General features: G+C 45.6%; 1 protein-coding gene across 1 annotated transcript in view; it reads left to right on the top strand.

Moving 5' to 3' along the window:
• PTPRQ (protein tyrosine phosphatase receptor type Q) overlaps window positions 1-16,054 on the top strand; it is a 1,500,794-nt gene that overhangs the window by 156,209 nt on the left and 1,328,531 nt on the right. The window contains exon 9 of the mRNA XM_078647981.1: window positions 2,767-2,864. Coding sequence (XP_078504107.1) covers window positions 2,767-2,864 — 98 coding nt within the window. The remainder of the gene's footprint in view (window positions 1-2,766; window positions 2,865-16,054) is intronic.

The raw sequence follows: 16,054 nt of genomic DNA, 5'->3' as shown, positions 1-16,054 counted from the left end.
TCTTCCCCCCACGTATGTGGCCCCAGCCTACCATCACCGGCAAAAGCGCGCCGGAGACATTGGACAAGCCGACTCCACCGGAGCACAGTTCCTGGATGCGGTGAAGGGACTTGTTCCTCTGTGGGGCCCAATGGCAAATAGCCGCGCTATCCGACACCTGACTCAGGCAGTAGAAACAACCATTAACATCACGGCTGGCATCCTCGCTAACAACACGGCTGAGCTTCAGGCAGTCCGCCTGGTGGCTCTTCAAAACCGCCTTGTTCTAGATGTGGTTCTGGCCGACCGTGGAGGAGCATGCCGCATCATCGGCTCCAGCTGTTGCACCTACGTGCCAGATAACTCGCCTTCAGTCTACAAAGCAATCGGACACCTCCACAGACTATCCTCAGAGGTTCACCAGGAGCAAGAAGGATGGTCGCTTGGAAGCTGGTTTTGGGACACTTCGAAGGACTGGGGATGGAGGTTGTTTACATTTATACTGATACCAGTCGTGGTACTGTGTGGGTGTTGCTTAGGTATTCAATGTTTGCCACCTTTGTGTTCACTCATTTCTAACTGTATGTGCCCTAAGACTTTGGACTTTAGAGCTGAGCACATGAGTCCCCTCTATGAGATAGAAATACGTGGTCTTATGGGGATAGATCCGAATTGACAAGCTGGCGAGACATGTTAAAAGGGAGGACTGTGGAATTTTAGTTCGTGAACTGAACATCATCTGCGCCATCTTGCCCATTCCTCAGACCCACGTATGAACATACACGGCAGCCATTTTAGGTACCATGGTCTCCCTGTTCACGATCGATCATCAGCGCACTTCCCTGACCCTGCAAGCATCCCCCATGCACCCTGGCTGCCCCCGCTCTCACATGCACAAGTCATGAACCCTCCCCTTCCGCATGACTCTGTCTCTGGGAATCACACCCCGCGCCTGACCAACACCTCCTTTCCTTCCATGAATACCCCTCTTTTGATAAACCCTTCCTCTACGCTCGATTGTCCACGCCGATCCTTTCTTTCATGAATATCTCTCCTTTGATGACCCCTTCCTCTGAGCCCGATTGTCTGCACGGACCGCTGGTCATCCCTTGGCCTGAGGATACAGTTTATTGCCCACTACTGTATGCACTCGCCCCTCTACAAAGGAGCTACTATTGATCATGACCTCCCCACCCCCTGAGATTCGATCAGGCGCACACATTCCAAAGGAATCGGCGGAACACTCAGCTGCGTGATAGCCCCCTCCTATTGTAGGGGGGGTGAGGACCTCTACTGTAGCCACGTGTTGGAATGAGCCGGAACTGGGGGGGTACCGGGGATGTCATTTTTCATTACTTCACAATGTCTTTATTGTAATAAAGAGCGGTCACATGTCGTAAACCAGTGTATAAAAGGCCAGGCCTCAGAGAGGCTAAAGAGAGCACCTCGAGACGATACCTTGTTGTCCGATCTGATGTGTTCTGCTCCGTCGGAATAAAACTTGTTTCCTGTCTTCCTGTCTCCAGCGCCTGCCTCTTTATTTGATAAACTTCGTATGGTATTAGAGGCGTTTAACGCCGGGCAAAATTACTTAAGAAACATCGACTAAATCGCCTGACCATTTTTCTGACTTTTCCTCAATGTGCAGTCAAATCACAAGGCATATGTCAGTTGATAACCTGCTAATGTATAAAAATAGGTTTTACTATATGGCATGGGGTGCATTTCCTTTCCATGAGTCACTGCAGTGATTTTAATCTGAAGCCCAACCAGAAAACAGTTGTTCTCTTGGCAGCCATATGCATTTGTGATATATGTAGGTGGTGGGCAACGTATGACATTTAACACCTACGCCACTGGAGCAATTTCTGTGCCGCATACCTGGGCCATTTGTTTCTCTCTCTCTGTTTTTTTCTCGCTCTCAATCCCATTCCCCTTTCCCTTCAGTATTGAGTTATGCATATTCCTCTTTAATTCAGCAGTCCACCGTCCTGGGCAGTGGAGTGGATTATCATTAGAACCAGTCAGACATCACCTGGATATTATGACAGGAGAAAAAGAAAAATAGCAGAAGACAAAGAGCCCTTTGTCTTTCACAATATCATACAACAATAAATTCCTGCAAATCTTTTTAAAAATAAAATGTACCATTTAGTGACTTCTTTCAAGTTTCGGGTGAATACCACAATTTTACATGGCTTCTAGCAGCAAAATTGCCTTGAAAAAAGTAGCTCTTGGCATTAAAACATGCTTTGGTTGTTTTGGACATTAGATTATTTGCACTGGAAGCCTACTTCGAAATGCAGCATTTTGTTTTGAAAATTGGTTAAGTACTATATGAAGACAATAAACTGGATGCATAATTTTATTTAAATAACATATAATATTGTTTTGCGTTGTTATGGGTACCTCCAATCTTTATATTTACATGTGTGGAATTATTGTTTTCTCACAAATTTGACATTAGTGCAAATTCTAAATCAGCCTGTGAATTTGAAGTAGAATAATCGGCACACTCCAACATCTGCATTATACCTCTAAAAGTGCAAGTCTTTTTTCAGATATGTGACTTTGTACACTGTACACTATGAGATCCAATTTGTACAGAGAGATTCTCAGTGATTTTAGTGAATTGGCAACATATGTTTGCATGCTTTTCTCCAGTATTGTCTTTGCCTTTATTGCCTTTAAGAAATTCTCTTGCGTGCTTCATTTTCCATTGTGTAACCTTGTATAAGATATAAATTAAGAAAGATAAAAGTTACATTTAATAAATGACCCCATCAGGTCCTGAACCTCCCTCGGATCTGCAAGTGTTTGGGCAAGAAGAAAGTACATTGTATCTGTCCTGGAAACTGCCACCCGGGGGCTACAAAGCATTTCAGGTGAGTGGGTTTTGTTTTTACAATATAAAAGGCAACAATTTGAGCAAGTGTGTCTTTCTCTTATTGTACTACTATGTTAGTCCTTACTTGCAGCAGACTTATGGTTTACTAACTAATAAGCTAGGAGTTCTCCAGTAGTCACTGAAAAATCAGGCCTCTTGTTTTTAAAGTTTAAACTTCACCTCATGTACATCATTGCTCTATAAAAAACAGAAACATTTACACAGTAGAACAATTACCTTGTTACAGAAAGGAGGTGGGAAGGGGGCAAGACCATAGCAATGCATAACAGTTAAACGAGCAATTTACAGTCAGGAGTGCATGAAGTGTGTTATGCAGTATCAGTCAATGTGAAAACAAATTCAAAGCACAACGCACCTGCGCACCTACTAGACGTGGTATGGTAATCTGATATCCAATCCTCAAGTAGCCTTGTCTCTTTATTCGACCTTGTGGGGTTCTCAGGGCCCTCTCCAGAGAGTATGTAAATAGAGCTCAAATAATGCCCCTGCGGTCCATTCCCAAAGGAGAGGTGGGAGGCACAAACTTAAGGTTCACGCAGGGAGACCATGTTTGGTCCCTCACTATTAGGATACCAATGTAGCTGTCCGCGAGTGCATGGTGCAGCTTCAAAACAAAGCACAGCCCCTTTTGGCCGGATCGCCTCAGAGGTCTCTTCTAACCTAGGCGACGGCGTCTTTGAAAAGTGGCTCCTAAGGTGTGTTCTGACATGGACCTCCTCTGTCGGGTAACTCCTCTGCTGGGGAACTCCTTTGGCTCGTACAAGGTCGGCACGTCCCAGCGCTGGAGCGCAGTACATTTTCTGCACAGGGTGGTCCTCGTGACACTGGGGGCATCCGCTGCCCCTGCACCATGCCAAACTGAGCCGGGTAGGGTTGCTTGGGCTGGAGAGGATCAGCTGCAGTTCCGCTGGTCTTCTTCCTGCGGCTGCAGCCCAGCCGCCATAGCTGCAGCATGGCAGGAAAGCCTGGTTGCTTTGGCTTGCGGGTGCATCTGCCCCCGAGCTGGTAGTGATCTCGCCTTAGTAAGTGGGGCTCTGGGGTACACACACTCATTTGGGGTGACCATGAGGCATTGAGCATGCACCGGTCCTCATAAACAGGAGAAGCGCTCAACACGCGCTGACTTGTAGCTTATTCTAGAAAGTGCCCACACTTCCGATTTCCACAAAATGAAGTGCTCACCATGCGCTGACTGGTACCCATGCAGAACATGGAGCTGTAGTTACAGTTTCTTTATTAGCCCGTTGCTACTGGACTCTCAAGAGTCCCACGGTCAAGTGGCTGGAATGCGATCTTTTACGGCCCTGAGAAAGCAGGGGGCAAGCCAACAAGCCCTTGGAGAACACTTGGGTCACAAAGGGAGCATCAGGCAGCAGGCCAGCACATAAAGTGAGGTTTGCAGTGTGTCACTCCCTCCTGCAGCCCAGCAGGCAGCAGACCAGCACAACAAAGCAGGTATTCCAAATGGCACTTCCTCCTGGCAGCACAGCAGTCATCGTGGCAATGCGCAGATTTTAGAGCCAGAAATGTCTTTTTACAAGTCCCTTGCAGTGTTTAAAAACATGAGGTCAGCAACCCAGTACTTATACACAAAAATGTCATTGTTAAAGGGGTGACTTCAAAGGAACCATCAGAGGTGCTCAACAATCCCTTTCAGCCCAGCCCTGGCTCTAGGCGATTAGTAGGAGGTAAATCAGTCTTTTGTGTGAGGACAGGCCACAACCTATACAAATATTAAGTGTGAAACACCTGTCCCTCTGCCAGCAAAGGGAGGCTATCAATATGCAGATGGATGCAAATGTATCCCATGTCACACCCAGCCATTCTTGTGTGGTAGTTGTCTAGAAAATATATTGGAGACAGGCTGTAAAGCACAAAGAGGCATAGCACAGAGAAATGCCCTCCTTCTAAAAGTGATATTTCTAAAGTAGTAATATGAAATCCAACTTCACCAGTAAGTAGGATTAATCACTACTACGCCACTCCTTTCTGATCCGGTATTACCACTTAAAGTATATAAGGGAATTGCCAATGCTAGCCTATGAGAGGGGTAGGCCTCACAGCAATGAAAAACAAAACATGCTGTTTGTCACTAGCAGGACATGCAAAACAGAAAGGTACATGTCCTACCTTTTACTTACACAGCACCCTGCCAATAGGGGACCTATGTTTAATAAAAGGGGAGTTTACGGCTTGGCAAGTAGTTTTAAATGCCAAGTCAAGACGTCAGTAAACTGGTCACCCAGGTCCTGCGATGGCAGGAAGGAAGAGAAGCAACGAAGCAGGAGTACTAGCATAGCAGAAGGGAAGGGACTCTTTAGAGTCCTCTTCACCGTGAGATGAAACTTTGTGTCGAGGGAGTGCTACTTAACGGGGTGCGTCAGGTCTACTTTCAGGAGGATCCGGAGTACACTGCTCTAGATTTAGAACTAGCAGAATTGTAGTGCTCTAATGGTGGGGGACATGTTGTCAAAGTAACGACCTGGGATAGAAATGAAACCAGGGGGACCCAGCACCTCTCGAAATATTTTAAATTCTTGAAAGATATCTGCTATTCTTTCCATTGTGAGTGCCAACCTTAGTGGTGCATGCCATTGGGTCAGGGCTGGGGCATTCTTCTTCATCGATACTTCCACTATAGCTAATTTAGCGACCCCTAGGCAAGCCCATATCAGTACCTGATCCCCTTTTGTCTGATTCTCTAAACGCTCGTTCCTCAGGCCCAACAGTGCCAACTCAGGAGTGGTTGAAATCGGGTACCCCAGAATTTCTTTAATCCGGGCTAGTTCTTTGTCCAGAAGGGGTGGATGGTAGGGCAGTCCCACCATATGTGCATAAAATCTCCTAATAGACTGCAGCCTCTCCAGCACAGGTCGGAAGACTGCGGGAATATTTTTTTAAGTCTTACGGGTTGGGGATACCAGTCATACAGTATCTTATAATGTGCTTCTCTCATACCTATAGAGTGGTTATTCTTTGCAATCTATCCCTCCATAGGCTCTTGGAAATCTCACTGCCTAGTGTGTGCTCCCAAAAATGTACATGCCTCGGTCATGGGAAGTGCAATGTGGAAAGCAGTAGTGCATGCAGGAAGTAAATACCCCCTCTGGAGGAGCCAGCCCTTTTTATAAAGCTCATTATCGGGGTAAGGTCACGGGTAGCCGCTTCTCTCACCTCCAGTTGTAGGACCCAATGCTTGAGCTGGAGGTTGTGATAATACCCGGATGGGGAGTGGTCAAAGTTGCGCCGAAAATTCTCAAAGGTTAATATGTCACAATTGTGAAAGAGATCGGACGTTTGAGGCACCCCTCTTTCGCCATTTATGAAATGGGCCCGGCTGGAATGCTGGTGAGAATTAAAGTAAATGGGTGTGTGAGGCAAGGGAAAGGATGTCCAATCTAATGGTTCCGCTACCGCATCCCATATTTTTAGATTAGTTTTGGTGGGAGTACTAAGATATGCATTCGGGAGGGCGTCTTTCCTGGGCTTCCAAAGTAAATCCTACATGGTCCTTCCTACTATGACCCCATCCATGTGCAATCAGTGTTTGCCTGATTCGCTTCAGGACCACTCTGTTATCACCCGCAGCTGTGCTGCTTTGTAATATAAATCAAAGTTGGGTAGTGCAACCCCTCCCGTACTTTTGGAACACCTAAGCATCATGAAGGACAGCCAGGCTATGCCATGCTGCCCCATATCGCGTGAAACTAATGTATGTAATTTGTGGAGGGAATCGCTCTTTAGACCTATTGGGGGGGCCTGGAATAGGTAAATTAATTTCGGAAGGACCATCATTTTAATCGCATGATGCGTCCTAACCACGATAGGTACATTGGCTTCCACCATTTAAGTTCTTGCTGTAATTGGTGAGATAGGGTCAGGTAGTTTGCTCTGAATAATCTTGCCAGCAGCACAATGATTTTTATACCTAAGTAAGTGAATGTGTGTTTGGCCCATTGGAATGGGAAGTCAGTAATATGGGATTCTAACTCTTTTTCCTGAAGTGTCGGGTTTAACAGGGAGGATTTGGTCACGTTGACACAGAAGCCTGCTACTTTTTCAAATACCTGCAGTTCCTGCTGAAGGGCTATCATAGAGGTCCGAGGTGCATATATCTTCAGCAGGATGCCACCCGCGAATAACAATATCGTATGCTCAACAGATCCAAACCAGATTCTGTGTATCTGCTGTGATACTCTGATCCATGCAGCTAGTGGCACTATGCTAAAGGCAAACAACAATGGGGAGAGTAAGTACCCCTGTCTCGTCCCTCTGCTGAGGGGAAATACATTGGAACTAACCCCATTAAACACCACTCAGGATCTTGGTTGGGTGTAATTTGCTTTACCTATTCTGATTGACACTTCACCAAAGCCGAATCTGCAATGTCTGGAAGAGGAAGGACCATTCCACTCTATCAAACGCCTTCTCTGCATCCAGACCCAACAGGACTGCCTGGATTCAGAAGTTTAATACCTTTTCAATCAAGTGGAGCACTCATCGGACATTTTCATGTGCTTGCCTGCCTTTAAAATAACAGGATTGGTCTGGGTGGATTAACTAAGACATTATCTCTACAAATCAAGTTGCTATTATCTTAAAGTATAGCTATGCGTCTAGGTTTAAAAGCACAATCGGCCCATAGTCGGAGCAGCTGCAAACTCTTTTCTGCTTTTGGTATGGGGATAATCAAGGCTTCGCTCATCGACAGTGTCATTGCTGCCCCAGTGGCTATGAAATTGAAGACGAGAGTCAGCTGCGGCTTGATCTCTGCGACAAATGTCTTATAAAAGTGGCCGTTAGACCATCTGGTCCCAGCTATTTATGAGCTTTTAGTGCTGTGTTTGCAGCCTGCACCCCCTCCTCAGTTATAGGAGCTCCCAAGACCTCATTGTGGACAGGAGTAACCTGTGTGTGTGTGGGGGGGGGGGGGGTGGCTGAGTCTAGATGTGCATTTTGAGCAGCTTCATCCGGGGTTGCTGCCTGATATAGTTCAGTGTAAAATTCTATGAAAAGCTGTTCTTTGGCTTCATTGGAGTTCTGGAGAGTGCCTCCGTGTCGCAAATCGCCCCACTTATTCTTTTTCTCTCTTCACCCTATTTTGTTCCCATGTTTGTAGGAGAGGTGTCATCGGCATAGAAGAGTTAGTTTTGCTCTGTTTGTGTATATTGCAAGGAGTTTCCCTTTTAATGCTGTTAGGTTACTCTGTGTTTCCCAGGTGGGTGTTTGTTTATGTGTCTGTTCCACTCCCCTTAGTTCTGATTCTATTTCTGCCCATTCTTTCACCCTCTGTTTATTCAGAGTGGAGTGAAGTCCAGACATTGCCCTTCATTACCACTTTGAAATTATCCAAAATATTCAATGAGGAGGTGTTGTGTGGTAGGTTTAATTGAAAGTATTCTTTAATTACACCTCGTAGCTCATCTCGAAGTAATCTGTCACATCATAGGGACATAGGAAAGAACCAAAGTGGGAACCTGGAAGAGGGGACTCCCCAGTCAAGGCATATCGATATTGGGGCATGATCAAACATTTTAATGGAATGGATCTTGGCACCCTTTAGTATGCCTAGGAGGCCTTGACTAATACAAATAAAGTCTAAGTGTGAATATGTCTGATCCACATGAGAGTAGAAGGAGATATCCTTCGTACTTGGGTATAGAGTTCTGGCATCTCTCAGCCCGGTTTCCTGTTTAGCCATTTTAGGATTTCTGGGGAAATTGCCCATAGGGGCACGGTGTTGGTGTGTACTATCTAGATCTGAGTGCCATATTAATTTAAAACTTCCCCTCAATATTATCAGGCCCTCAGCGAATACTCCCACTAGCTTTAATAGAGTGTCAATAAAGGAGGGTTGACTATTGTTGGGCGCATATGCCGCCACAATCGTACATAGTTTCCCCTGCAGTCTGCCCTTTACTATGACCACCCTTCCCTCTTTGTCAGTTTTAACACTCTCTGGCTGAAATTTGGTAGGAGTGTGAAACAGTAATGCCAACCCCTTCTGTTTGGTATTGGCCGAGGATTGGCAGACCAGAGGGTAGCTTCTTTGTTGCCGCCTGTGACTGTCATTCCGCCGAAGGTGGGTCTCTTGTAATGCCATCACCTCAAGCTGCTGATCTGATTGAAATTTCCATACCTTTTGATGCTTAAGTGGTGAATTCAGACCTCTCAGGTTCCATGATGCAATAGAAGCCATTCTGATTGATATCTCAGACCACCTCGGGTCCAAACTCTCCAGCACGCTCTCTCCTCAAGTAGCTTTTGCAGGTTACTCCTTCCCTCTTCCCCCTTCCACTATCACCCCTACGATACGGCCAGTTGTTTTCCAGGAATCTAGTATCCTTCCCTGAAGTGTGAAGAATGAGCCTACCCCTCCTTTCCTGAGAAAGAAAAAACCCTATTAGCATCAAGAACATAGAAACCCCAAATAAGCATTGTGGGATCCTCAGTCCTACCTTACTGTATCTATATTGGATCACAAACATTGCAGCGGGCATCTCGGTCAATTCCCACTACCACAACTATGCAATGTCCTTAACCTAATGAAGCAGTGCTGCATAGTTTGGAACTTGAAAATTAGGTGCAACTTCAGTTGACCCCTAGCATCTTGGACAGCCATTGTATAATCATCTGAGTTGAAGGGGGGAATACATGTCGACTTTAGTCTGTTGCCTCTCTTCCTCCTGGACCATTCCTCAATGATCCCCTAGACAAAACTGGCACGCGCAGTCTCCATGGCTGGTACAATATGTCCCCTCTACTACTTCAGATGGCGCTTTCTCCGTTGGGTTTGCCATTAGACATCCTTCCTCCGTTCCACATTGGCTCCTTGAGCTGAGTCGCAGCTCGTTGGTGAGTCTTAAAGTGGCAGACCTAAAATCTCCATTGCCTCTGTCAGCTCTTTAACATGGCTCGATTTATTATTAAGTGCGAATGCTAGACCAAAGGTATCTAATTTGATCTTCCTTTAATTTCTCAGTCACAGGCCATAATTGCTCGTAACGAAGGAGGGTGGATTGTGCCAGATCTTCGTAGAGGAAGCAGGAGTGACTCTGGAATGTGACCACATCCTTTTTACGGGCAGCTTGCAAGATTACTTATTTTACCTTGAAAGAGTGAAGCTTGACCAAGACGTCCCTTGTTGTGCAGTTCCTATATATCCTATACAGGATCTGCATGTTTTGGATAACATAAACGTGGGTTTGGTGGCAGACTGATGCCGTGCACCCCCACCGGATACGTTAGCCTGTTTGCGTTAGCTAGCTCACAGTGCCACTAGAATCTCCTCTTATTGTGGAGAGAATATATTCTGGCACCCTCAGTACATGACAACCCTGATCCCCCAGGATCGTGGAAACAATATTCTACTTTTCGTTCAGTCACTCGTGCTCACTTAGTTTGTCTAAGAGATACACAGAATAAACAGTCTGGGCGTTTCAATAAGTGTTTATTGAACAGTTGTTATTCTAGTGTAGAATATATGAGCTGTAACCACCATTAGACAGTAACAGAGATATATGGTTAGCAATACTACGAAAGTAAAAGGCTGGTACATTTCTACATTTTGAAGTAATCATGAATATATACAAGTACATTGAATACATGATAATAAGTGTGTACTCCTATGATGTCTCCCTAACTAGATGTACCTAAATGTACCTAGCATCTGTGTAGGTGTTCTGCCACGAATCCCTCTAGGATCTAGTCCACCCCATTACCTGAGAATTAGAGAATATGAGACCCCGTCCTGGTCTCGAGTTGGACACCCCGCGAGGGATGTTAGACCACTGCTAGCTGGAGCGTCTGCATGCAGGAATCTCAGCGACTCTGGTCAGTGTCTCAGCCGGGAAGTCAATGTCTCCTCTGTCTCTCTACGCAAGACATGATTTATATATACCCATAGGTCTCCCCAGGGGTCCTACCTTGCTGTGTTACTGTGTCAGCCTAAAGGATGACATCGGACTTGAACTTTAACATCGATATTATACAGGATATGTTCGTTCTGCTGTGAGTCCTGCTGTGCTTCCAAGAAGCCTCATGCATAACGTATGAGTATCGAACCAGGGAAAACCTGCGTCTCCATGCAGTGTTGTATCCAGGTAAAAGGTCAGTGCCTAAGAACCGTTATGTATGTAATGTAGGGAAGAATATAGATGAAAGGTTGTGATTTTACCTATATATGGTGCCTATATGGAATATAACACTCTGATGTGTCGACAATCCCCAGGCGCTTGCCGTCTCACCCTGTGGACTCTCTCAATCTTAATTTTCAGCTGGCCTGGCCCCAAGACCTCTGCAAACAGTCCAACACCTAGGGCCTCCAAATCCGGCCCCTCTGCCCCCTCCTCCAGATCACGGATCCTTATATTGTCCTGCCTGGATCTGTTTTCCATGTCTGGTTGTTTCTAAGTGTGGAGCTCCTGTATTGTTTCCTCAGTATCTAATGCCACTTTGTCTAGTTCATGAGTCTGGGTCTCTACATCAAGTAGTTTGGTACCTACTAAATCAACATCCTGCTGGATGGATGCCATACGATTTGAGAGGTCAGCTTTTAGTTGTTCGAGGAATGCAGCCATTTCCAGTTTAAGCTCTGATCGCTGCTCTTTTATGAAGTCTCTGAGGGAGGCCAGCAAGTCATCTTTGGTGAGCGCCATTTCGCTCTTTATGTCTTGACGTCCACAGGAATCCTTTTTCTCTATTGGCGTAAAATAACAACACTCTATTGGTTATATTTTTGGGTGGCATAGTAGCGATCTACCTCTCCTTGATGGGCCACCCCTCTCGTGAGGATCCATCCACTCTGTGCGCTCCTCTCCCTTTCAGTATAGAATGCCCCTTCACTGGTAATGTTCGTCTACCTTGGTCCACACTACTTCTTATCCCTTGTGGCCTTTATCTGCCTGAGGGTAGAAATTACTCAGAAGTTTGCTATGGCCATTACGGTCCGGCTGCCTGAGGTCAATGTCCCTGACCTCCACTGTCCTTTAGGGCTCCATTACTGGTTCAGGTGCAACAGCATGCCACAACTAATACAAGAGAATAGATAGCAGCTGCGCTGGTATCAGATGTCTGATAGCTTTGGTTCTGTCCCGAGAGGCCCTCTCAATACAGTGTGGAAATGGGGGTGTCACCCCTCATAGGTGCCTGCAATGCCTGAAATCCCTCAGTCGCCATTTTACGGTTAGGCACGATCAATTGTACACTGGTAGTTTCTCCCGCCTGGCCTAAACTATCAGGCTACCACAGATAACTCCTCCACGGCACCCGCTGCACTGTTCTTTGTCCGGCAGCCACCGCTGTGCCCCTTCTTCGAGCCGGCATGCATCACTTATCTGGTTGGGGGCCTTGGGCCATCATTTTAGGGTCAGGCACAATTGAATGAATACTGGTGGTATCTCCCGCCTGGACTAGACCCTAAGGCTAGTGCAGACATTTCCTCTGCCGTAGCTGCTGCACCGTTCTGTGTCCTGCAGCTGCCGCTGTGCCCCTCCTTGCAACTGGCAAGCAGTACTTATCTGGCCATGTATCCTGGGGCTGCCCTCTGTTACCTGCTGGTTCCGCTTGCCACTCCCTTGGTGATCCTTACTGCACGCTGTGTAGTCTAGTGAGTCAGTCCCTGTGGGGTGTGCCGCAGAGCCGACCGGGGTCCGGTACTTTCCCTTTGTGTGCCTCCGGGGCGTCATCACGACCGTCTGCTCTCTGTTACACTGCAATGAGGTGGCACGCACCCTCCATCTTAGTTGGCGCTGCAGCCTCCTTCCCGAACATGGATCTTTCGGCTGCCAGTGGCATTGGGGTCCGACTCTGTCGCCACTTCTTCCCTCTCTCCATTATTCTTCCATCTCTGCCTCTAAGGTGAATTTCCGCTGCTTATTTTCTCAAAAAAGGTGCTGTGGTGGCGAAGCCATTGTGGATCATGCCCACCCGATCATCTTACCTAGCCACACCCCACTACAGTTATTTTAACAAGACTGCATGTTTAGGCAGACCTGACCATTAGGTGGCCCAGTTGGAAACATTATATCTAGATTTGAAACTTTGTTACAGAGCCATTTATCCCCATGTGAGCTGATGTGCAAAGAAGTTCACATAGTTTTGGATTGGCTTTACAAGCCCTCTTGCTGAAGCATAGACAAGATTTTTTAAAAAGCTCCATGGGTGCAATAGCACCTCGAGAAGTCTAAAGCCGTATATGCACCCAGCGTGTCTTTGTACTGTGTTTTTCCAAACCGGTTCTCCAAAATTGTTGGGTTTTTAACTGAGTGATGCAACATTGCATATGAGGTCAAAATAAGTAAAAAAGGATACATCAGACATCTTAAGGAATAACTTGCAAAAGGATAACATTTCTTGACTCAGTCCATTTTTAAACCAGAGCACATGCATAGATGGGTCTCAAATTGGCTCAATGTTCCAAAGTCAGCTCAACTGCCCTTAGGTTTTTCATAGACACTGGCAACAAATGAAAACTATTTGTGGTGCACTTTCCACATCACAAGTGTAATACATGGGAACTTCCAGCTTCTATAGTGTTCAAGGCACAAAGTTTGGAGGGCAAAAGTCTAGCCCTTCAGGATTGTTTCTCATAACCATTCCAAGACACACTCTGGGTTAATATGCATACTAATTTGTTATTTCATGAAAACCAGGGTTACTTGTAAGTTCCTTCCTGGCTGCATCTGACAGACCCTGTTTCTTATGGATGTGGTATCACAGGAATGATATCCCTGGACTCTATAGGTGGGAAGAATATTCAATTTTTTTTCTGGGGATCACATTAAGAGTGCATTCCAGAGAGACTCAGGCACACAAGTAGCTCCCGAGCTGTCATAGAGTAAAATTAATTTAAAGATAGTAGGTGTGGTGGTTCCAAGGTTGGTATTTAATAGAGAATGTCTGGCTAGTTGGACCAGGGAATAAACCTACTTAAATAAGGGATATCTTTGGCTCTGCTCAGTTTAGTTTTTCACATGAGAAAATACCGTTTTTCATACCAAGTGTTTCATTCAATATCACCAAAGTAGGTGTTTCCACATTATACTCAATTGCCTCACTCAGCACCCCTTACTTCCGCAATAACACCTAGATGTAGAGAACCCAGGCTCGCACATAGTATACTACCAAACACCCTCAAACTACAGTACACATATTCCAACTCATGCTTATTAATGCTAGCTCTGCGCTACTCCACACACCATACTACACAGACCTCATCACCTATCACAAGCTTGACGTCCTCTTCATCACAGAAACATGGTTCTCCCCCACATCTTTGCACATCGTAGGCATCCTGCTTCCCATGAGCTACAATATCCATTGTGTGGACTGCACACATTAGAGGTCCTCCTGGTCCTGCACACCAGTCAAGTAACGCTCAACTCCATGGAGCTTCTCACATGCCATTTCCCTCTCTCTGCAACTCAGACTGCCACCTTCAATCTCATCTACAGGCCTCCTGGGCAGAACAAGAACTAAATTTATGAATCCTCTTTCCTCCTCTCCACTTTGTCAATTCGACATGGCCACGCTACCCTCTTGGGTGACTTCAGCCTACCAGACAAAACAAGCTAAAACAAATAAGAGACACATCCTCCTCAACCTTATTGATACAGTCAACATGGTACTGCGTGTCACATAACCAACACACTTGAAAGGTCACTTGCTCTGTCTTGTCTTCTCAACAACACCAACAATCCAATTCAAACCACCTACACCCATGGATTGGACAGAACACTTACCCATCCTTATCTCCCTGCTCAGTGTACTTCCAACAAACCAAGGTCAACACAAAACCTTCAGATTCTTCAAAGACTACTCCATAGGCAACCTAATGTTTGAACTCATTTTCACCCCATAAACTGCATGTCTGATGCCAACATTCTTTCCAACAACTTCAACAATTGTTTGGACAACTAGGTGAGCGCTCATGCTCCAAATACAACACAAGAGTGCTAGCCAGAGCCTTTAATACCCTGGTACTAAAACACCTTGCTGACAATGAATGATTCATCTTTGGACAGAAAAGAAAATTAAAGGAAAACATTACTCCTGAGGACCTCTTGATACTGAAGTTCCTCTGTGCAACACACAGGCAGCTCATCATATTAGCCAAAGCAACATACTGTTCCATCTCCATCAATGAAGCAACCAACAGAAGCAGAATGCTGGTCAAGAACATCAAGCACTGCAGTCACCCCAGGCCAGTACTACCTATTTCTCACTCCACAGGAAAAAAACATTGGCATAACACTGTCTTCTTCAGGCGAAAGGACACAAAGGATCCAACAGCACATCGATGATACCAGAATTCTGCAATTGTTAGCCTTCAAAACCCTTTCTCCCCCAGATCTGGCTGACACACTCAACCACCTTAAAGCCATTTCTTATCAAAATTATGTCTTACCAACATCCTTCATGAAAGCCCTCTCTCCCTGGGGATGCTCTCTTACCCCTGTTTAATATTGTCAATGTTCCCTCACTCAAGCCATCTTCCTTCAAGCTCTCAAGACCGCCCAGATCCTCCCCCTCGCAAAGCAACCTATGCTAGACCCTGATGACCTCACCAAATACCAGCCCATCACTCACCTACCATTCATCGGCAGGATCATTAAGAAAGCTGTTCAACTCCATGATCACACCAATGCTAGCCATCCCTGCATGTCTGTTTGCCTGGCTTAGATTTCCTGTTTGAAAAGTATATTAGCGTAGGCCCAGTTTCTACACATCCACATATCTGAGTTCTTGTCCCTGAATCGATAATAAACCCTGAAGTGGAGTGTGACATGTAGTATGACATTAAATTGCATGAAGTTGCATCTATGCAGTAAACTAAGACATTTGTCTATGGTTAACAGTGGCAGTGGTCCTCTTTACACTCGATAACTAGCTTTTTGTGAAGTGATGGGCCCGTCTTGGTACTTCACTGATATTTCAGTTTTTGAGCTATGACATGCTTTTTAAAAAATATATATTTCTTTTTTTGCATTTGTAACATCAAAAACATGGGCAGATATCACAACAGAATCAAAAGCTGTCAGGTAGTAGATATCCATACAGAGCTATGTATAACCATATTTTCTAATGTGCCACCATAGGGGTATTGGTTTTCCATTTTCCTATAGTACAGGCAAATTACTCAATGTATCTCAGTGAGAGCAGAGTAAC

This window comes from Lissotriton helveticus, chromosome 1_1 (genome assembly GCF_964261635.1).
Source record: "Lissotriton helveticus chromosome 1_1, aLisHel1.1, whole genome shotgun sequence".
Classification (NCBI taxonomy): domain Eukaryota; kingdom Metazoa; phylum Chordata; class Amphibia; order Caudata; family Salamandridae; genus Lissotriton; species Lissotriton helveticus.
The sequence above is the reverse complement of the archived record's forward strand: the minus strand, read 5'-3'. Positions and strand labels throughout refer to the sequence as shown.